At 37.3% G+C, this 8,269-nt stretch overlaps 1 protein-coding gene across 1 annotated transcript in view; it reads left to right on the plus strand.

Moving 5' to 3' along the window:
• Nucleotides 1-8,269, plus strand: part of LOC107742442 (serine/threonine-protein kinase 10-like) — a 49,841-nt gene that overhangs the window by 25,494 nt on the left and 16,078 nt on the right. Inside the window, exons 6-9 of the mRNA XM_016555409.1 lie at nucleotides 1,691-1,885; nucleotides 2,102-2,183; nucleotides 4,502-4,636; nucleotides 7,067-7,675. Coding sequence (XP_016410895.1) covers nucleotides 1,691-1,885; nucleotides 2,102-2,183; nucleotides 4,502-4,636; nucleotides 7,067-7,675 — 1,021 coding nt within the window. The remainder of the gene's footprint in view (nucleotides 1-1,690; nucleotides 1,886-2,101; nucleotides 2,184-4,501; nucleotides 4,637-7,066; nucleotides 7,676-8,269) is intronic.

Genomic DNA, 8,269 nt, shown 5'->3' on the forward strand with positions numbered 1-8,269 from the left:
AAGAGGAAGAGATTATCGGTTCATGTGCCGCTTCAACTGAGCTCTAATTAATTGTCACTGTTTCTGGTCAATAATTTTGGCCCTCCAAAATAGTTTGTGCGTAATATAATTATACAAAACAGAATTATAATTAATAATTACACATTTCATGAGATTCCGATAAAACTAAGAGAAAGGGACAGATTTGTTGTGTCCCACAGGACTAAAGCAATCATTAACTAGAGTTCAGTTTGAATGCCCTGATATGAAATACCTTTCTTACCTTTGTACTTCCTTTTAAGTTTTAGAGGTAGTTTATCGCTTTATCTGACTCGTAAACAAACGTTATCAATTCTATTAGTGGCTTGTAGTGAATTATTTCAGTCACTGGCTAACAGTTCTTGGTAGATGACTTACAAATTGTAGTCCATTACTGATTACAGATTACATTACAAAATTTGTAATTAGTAGCATAATCTGGATTATACATATTAGGTAATGCAGTCTGATTATTACTTTTAGATTACCTTGGACATAACTCGTTAAATTATTGAAATCTTCAAGTAAATATTTTAGGCCAAAGGTGTTCGCCTCTCAAAAAAACTTGGGAATCTCTGAATTACATGAACAAACATAAATAAACATGAAAATGTGACATTACATGACCAAAGGCTTCCAGGTTTGAAATATTTTTGTCCAGACTTTAAATATGTGACCCTGGAGCACAAAAGTAGTCTTAAGTCGCTGGGGTATATTTGTAGCAATAGCCAACAATACATTGTATGGGTCAAAATTATACATTTCTCTTTTATGCCAAAAATCATTAGGATATTAAGTAAAGATCATGTTCCATGAAGATATTTTGTAAATTTCCTACCGTAAATATATCAAAACTTAATTTTTGATTAGTAATATGCATTGCTAAGAACTTCATTTGAACAACTTTAAAGATGATTTTCTCAATATTTAGATTTTTTTGCACCCTCATGATGTATAACTCTCAATTTCAAAATTGACCCTTATGACAGGTTTTGTGGTCCAGGGTCACATATTAATAATTAGTGAATGTCACTGAACGATAGATGCATTTAAGCCAATTTATTTTTTTGTCTTTTCTTAAAGCATCTGGAAAAAATAAGTCTTTTTTTCCTTGCACGTGTGGCTTTGGTTATATTGTAAACCCAACAGATGTTAGTAAGTTTCCTCTGTGGAAGGAAAAATTAGTTGTGCCTTGTAGTATCTGAATATAAAGTCCTTGTTATATGTCCTTTTCATCAGCAAAATTACAGTAGAAAATTTATTTGAATAGATGCTTAGCATGCTAAAACAAATCACATTTGCCTACACAGTACACACTCATATATTATGTAAATAAAAACTTATTTTGGATGCGATTAGTCATGATTAATCGTTATATCAGCACTAATATATATATATATATATGTGTGTGTGTGTGTGTGTGAGTGGTCGGTGTACATATAAGTGGTTGGTTTATTAAGAAACTGAACAGAACTGGTGTGAATCAATAAATTATGAATATTTACTGCCTTTGTGTGAATGATATGTAATCATGTAATCCATAAAAAAAGTAATTGTAATCCAATTACAAGTACCAAGTACTTGTTTCCTCACTGGGAATGTATTCAAGCCCTTTGGTTTTGGTCTGACCGGCTCTGAGCTGGACCTGCTCTGATGTCTCCTGTATGTTCAGGATGGCTCCAGAGGTGGTGATGTGCGAGACCATGAAGGACGCTCCATACGACTACAAAGCTGACATCTGGTCTCTGGGCATCACGCTGATCGAGCTGGCTCAGATAGAGCCGCCTCACCACGAGCTGAACCCCATGAGGGTCCTGCTAAAAATTGCCAAGTCTGAGCCTCCCACCCTGGAGCAGCCTGCCAAGTGGTGAGCCACAAAGATTTTAGTAACTTGCATCATTACTGTAAGATTCCTTCCGAAGATGGGCTGTTCTGTGAGCATAGCTGTGGCTTTTTTCTTAGATTTATAGCGTTTAACATTTCTAGAATGTGACTGTCTGTCGAATGTTGTTTTATCACCATTACACAACGAGAGATTGCATCCCCCTCTCGGGCGAATGCTTAATGGTTTTGTATATTTCAGGTCGATGGAATTTAAGGATTTCCTGAAAAAAGCTTTGGACAGAAACCCTGAGACGAGGCCGACGACTGCTCAGCTTCTAGAAGTAAGGAATCTCACACACAGACTTGTCATGTGTCCATTAGGCCTGGGCGATAAAACGGTATCGATATTTATCGACGGTACACCTTCCTCGATAACGATATAAAATTTTTTCGATATATTGCACGATATAGGCACGTGCTATGAGTGACGCAGACAGCACACACAAACACGGACATGAGTGCTGTGCCTGCCTGTGATGAGGAGATTGTGAATAAAAAAATTTATATTAGTCGAATTTAAAATAAACACTTGCATTTGAATGCAAAAATAGTACAATCAAATGTTAGGTGTGCGTCTGGGAGCGTCATCAGTGGAGCGAGAGATGCGGTGATGATGATGTAAGTGACGTTGTTGCATTTTAATGTTTTGTTTGTCTAGCCCACGAGACGCGCCGCTGCTGCGATATTTGTTTGGTTGTTTATTATTATTTGTAATTCCTACATAAACTATAAATAATGTTTGGCTGCTATTGGCACATGTGCTAGAAGTTAATTCTGGACATCTGCAGAGCAGCCACTGAATATAAAGTAACTTCAGCTCATTTTCTGATAGCACTCTCTCTTCTGGGTGTTTCGTACAAAGCAGCCTGGAAGACAGGTGTTTGTTGGGCTGAAGGTGACATTGATATGCGGTGCATGCTTTTCTGTGAAGAGTTGTGTGCTAAGTTCATATATCATTGTTAGATCCTGAGTGCCAAACAATTACTGCAAAGTCAAAGTCTTTATAGGCCAGGTCTGTAGTTTAAAGCTGATCACTGAAACCAAGGTGGAGGTCATGAGACTTTAACATGCATTTAAGGGCATCATATGCATGTTCCACAAAGGCAGCTTTTATACAGTGTCAGTGTTAGACAATCATCCAGGCAACATGGCCAGGCTATTTTCTGCAAACTATGAATTGGGAAGCAATTTAGGATGCATGCTATGTGAATTGGGATGCATTGTCTGTAGTTGTGGTAATTGATATATTGCTGGCTGCATGTTTTTAACGCTTGACTCGCCCTCACATACGCTTGGCAGCTGGGACGCTTCAATTAAACAAGGTGCAACTCAGCTGAATAATAGATGAGAGCAGCGTTTCTCTCCATTACACTGCTGCTTTCACAGTTCAGTACCTGAGTGCCTGCTCTTCTCCTAATTAAACCCCAGACTCTCTCAAGAACAACTTTTTTTGTGTGTGTGTAATGAACTGCCAATTCTGCTGATTGCAAGTGTATTTATAAGTTAAATAACATGTTGTTAAAACTAGGGTTGCAAAGGGGTGGAACATTTCTGGTAAATTTCTGGAAAGTTTCCAAAAAACCCTGGAATATTCCCAAAAATCCTGGAAAGTTTCCAAAATTTATGGAATGTTTCTGAAATTTACTGGAAATTTTCCACCTTTTTCAACACCTCGTTACAATAATCGTTACAATAATCGTAAATAATAAAAAATTAAATTAAAATGAAATGAAATAACAATAAATATTAGTTTTGAAATAAAAATAAATAAAATTAAAAAACTAACAAAAAATTAGTGCTGTCAAACGATTAATCGCGATTAATCGCATCCAAAATAAATGTTTTTGTTTACATAATATATGTGTGTATAATGTGTATATTATTATGCATATATAAATACAAACACATGCATGTATATATTTAAGAAAAATATGTTATGTTTATATGTTCAGTATATTTATATATAATATAACATATAAGAATGTAAATGTATATATGTAAATATTTACTGTATGTGTGTGTATTTATATATACATAATAAATATACACAGTACACACACATATATTATGCAAACAAAAACTTTTATTTTGGATGCGATTAATCGCAATTAATCTTTTGACAGCACTACTAAAAATATTAAATATTTCATTTGTTTATTTGTTTTTATTTGTCTGACCCCCATCAAAGAACCATCAAGATGTAAATTGGTTGTTAAATTATTGAAAGATTAATTGTAAATATCTAAAGTCGAAGGGGTGCGATCATTTTTATAATTATTCTTAAAATATCGAGTCCAAATATTTTTGAACCAAACTGAATGATGACCTTTCAGATATGAATGCTTGCTCCGACAATTTAATTTGATTGTATTTCTTTTCTAAACATTGCAAAGCAACATTAAATTTGAAATCTGGTTTGATTCAGTTTGACGGCAACCATGACAATCTGATACGGTTTTCAGTGATGAGTAGAAAGACACATAATCAAAGCAAATGATTTAATCTCCCAGTTTATGTTATTTGTTGTGTGTGCTGCTTAAGGTGACATGCTAATGTTATGCGCAATGAATAATCTTTCCATGTGTGTTCTGTGCTTCAGCATCCTTTCGTCAGTTCGGTGAAGACCAACCGTCCGCTGAGAGAGCTGGTGGCCGAGGCCAAAGCCGAGGTGATGGAGGAGATCGAGGACAATCATGAAGAAGCAGAAGACGAGGACCCTGCTGACCTCTCACCTGTACGGCTCGGACATCTCTCACCCATCACACATCTCTCAGTATACACATGCACAAATAATGCACTGCTCATGGAAAAGTGCTCGGGGCGTAAAGAGAGACAGACACATCTGTTTAGCGCTTGTTAATGTATGGAAAGTTTATTCTGCGATTCAGTGCGGGTGTGTCTATGAAAGACAAAAGCAGCACCGCACAACATGCTTAGAACTCAATGAATTATGCAGATATGTGCTCATTTTGGTTGTGTAGCATTTACCATTGCTGCAGTGTATATGATGTATACAGTAAGCACATTTTTGTACACAAAATACCTGGATGATCATTGCCAAAATTAGATGTATGCACCAGAGCAGGGAATGCTGTATCCCACAATGCAATGCATTGATGAATTAATTATAGCCAGAACTCATGTGCACACATGTGCTTTTTTTTTTTCTTCATTTTTCCTTTTCGTCATCCTATCCTCTCAAAATGCATGCGAAAAACACAGAAAATTGAACCCTATCCAAGATCAGATGAGAAGTTGTATGGCCATAAGCTAATGTTTCACTTAATATAAAAAATACTTAATTTCTAAATTAATTCTTTAATAAATTAATAAACTTAATTCACTCTTCCTCAAAATAATGCCTTAAAAAGGTCTTTAATTGAAGCAAAATGTCATGATGGCAATACATTTTTTATTAAGAGATAATATTGATATATTGACATATTATGTTCCCTTCAGTTTATTCCTTAAATTGTCTTTACTTGGTCTTAAAAAGGTCTAAAATCTTACATTTACCTTCAGAAAACTTGTAGGAGCCCTCTTGCAGGCTTGCCAGGTCTGCAAACAAAAAACCAAAAAAAAACTAGCCCAATTGCATTTTTTCCCACGGTTTTCCCCTCCATCCCCTCAGTCGAAATAGTGCTCCGGGTTGTTTTAAAGGTGGGGTAAGTGATTTCTGGTAGCCAATGTTGACATTTGAAATCACCAAAACAAACACGCCCCTAGACTAAAAAAAAAAACCCGCGGCAGCGTTGTAAAAGTAGCACGATTCCCGCTGTAAAACCAAGGACTTGGCAACACTGCCCTCCAGTTTCCCTCGATGTACCATTATAGCACAATGTGGTTGTGACGTCACTTCCGCTCATGTAATCTGACTGTAACAAGGCTTTCACATTAGCGTCTCCATTTAAAGATCTCTTCGAGGCCGTTTGCAGTAAATGTGTTGACATGGCACGTTCCGAAATAACCCTTAATACACTTCCTCCTCCGCTTCTCATCTGGCCTTCATGTAAAGAATGAAACAAAAGACAAGCCGTCCACATTTCTTTAGAGTTAAATAAAGCACAGGACAATTGGTTCCTCGTTTTGGCAAGGAAACAGTTATAAGGGTGAAGGCTTGCAGCTGTGCATGAGTTTACTGACCGTATCTGGCCTGTCTTTATTAACAGCAGTGCATCATCTCCATGTGTTTTCTCAGTCAGTTTTAGTACAGGCACAACCTTAGCATTGCCGGTTTACTCTGACAAACCATAGTAAACCTGTGAAGCTTGGCCTTCAAGTTTGACAGATGCAGCACTTCACGATAATTCAATTCAAGTTTATTTGTATAGCGCTGTTCACGATGCAAATCGTTGCAAAGCAACTTTACAGAAAATTAAAGTTTCTACACTATATTTAGTAATAGCTTATCTCAAGTTGATGTCCATATGGCAGAAATGCACGGAAAATGCACAGAAAATCAAGCAGTTAGTTAATGTCATGTAATCAAACAGACGCTATTAACAGCAATGATTATATGTGTTGCGGTCAAACTTATAGCAAAATTTGGTAGTTATTTTGAAGATACAGTCAAACCAAAAAATTATTCAGACCAGATATATTTTTGATATTTTTTATTAGTGGGTGCAGGAAACTATAGTTCATAAATGTAAGTGAGGATAGCAAAATAAAGTGAACCGTGACGTATAATACCCAAAAATTCTTCATACAGTGGACTTCCAGTAAAATTTGGGAGCAAAAATTATTCAGACACTTTGACCTGAGCATGTTTTTGTTTAATTGCTAATGCAACCTTTTTACACCCCAGACTGAACAAAATGAAGCATTGCTTGGTAATACCTAAATTGGTGTTATCTAATTGTGTGCTTAAATTTAACAGCTGACAGCTGAATTCATTACAGTCCTTTCTATCAAAGTTATCTGACATTATCAAGATTAATTTGTTCTGACACAGTTTAACTCCGAGTTCTTGTCATATTTTAGTACCATTTTCTGAACTGTGATAGTGTGAGAAATGTTGAAGACGTCTGAATAAATTTTGGTTTTGACTGTAAGAATGTAATTCAATCATAACAACTCTCGGAACATTTTAGCATGGTGATGGATATGACAATGTTAAGGCTTTTATGTCACGCAAGCCGCTTTCTGTCTGTGTTCTTTCTAGGCGCCCATCAAAGACCCGTCAGAAACCAGTGAGACCAGTTTATATGGGGACCATCGCCACAATGAAGCTCCAATGGAGCTCGAGGAGGAGCCCAGGACCCCTGTGTCCACCGAAAGCCCTTTGAAAGAGCAGAATGTTCTCAGCGACAGGTTTCCAGAGGAGGATCACGACAAACCTGAGAGCGAGGCGTCAGGCAAGATTTCCAGCTCGGACTCCGGCATCGAGGATGGAAAAAGCACACCCACCTCCGAGGAGGACCCCAAGGCGGTCGAGAGCTCAGAACCAGAGCTGCATTTGCTGGGAACACCAGAACCTTCAGAGTCATCCGGATCGTCCTCAGAAACCACGGAGCAACCCTCAGAGAAACCGGAGGAGGAGGAAGCTCACGGCGCAAGGGAAATGCCTAGCCATGCCATTCTGAACCGAACCGAGTCCAAAGAGCCGAGCAATCGCATGTCTGGGATGAGCGACAGGTCCTCACTGGCTGGAGACGATGTGGAAAGGTTATCAAAACGATACTCTGATGTGACGAGTGAAAACATGGACATCAGCTTGAACCTGTCCGGTGATATGTCCGTCAACAAAGACTTGGGCACCATCTCTTTACGGGTGAGTCTGTGTTTGAGGCATGTTTTCATTTACAGTGTTGGCCAGAATGATTAGAACACTAGTATAGGAAATATCATTTAAATTTCCAAACATTCATTGTGCCATTAATTGTAATAATGCAGTGAGATGTTTGTGCTGCACACAGAGATCTGATCTGATCATCATCAGTCTGTCTGGAGTCACATGAAGAACCAGAACAAACTGAGACAGACTCAATCCAGAAGAACTGACGCTTCAAGAAACCTCCTGCAAAGCTCCAGTACTGCAGTTCTTCTGGATTGAGTCTGTCTCAGTTTGTTCTGTTTCTTCATGTGACTCCAGACAGACTGATGATGATCAGATCTCTGTGTTTTTCTAATACAGGTGAAGAGTAGGTTTTCTCACTAAATGGAAGCAAGCTGATTATAGTCAGCCTTCTCTAGTTATTTATTTTATTATTTAATACATATTTTAGTTAAGTGCTTGAATTGTAAATATGCATTTATTCAATTATTTATTTATTTTTTCGCTATATTTTTGATCAAATAAATGCAGCTGATGCAAATGATGAGCAGACGAGACTTCTTTAAAAAACATTAAAAATTTTGCTGATCC

This window comes from Sinocyclocheilus rhinocerous, unplaced genomic scaffold (assembly GCF_001515625.1).
Source record: "Sinocyclocheilus rhinocerous isolate Xijiao unplaced genomic scaffold, SAMN03320098_v1.1 scaffold1427, whole genome shotgun sequence".
Taxonomy (NCBI): Eukaryota; Metazoa; Chordata; class Actinopteri; order Cypriniformes; family Cyprinidae; genus Sinocyclocheilus; species Sinocyclocheilus rhinocerous.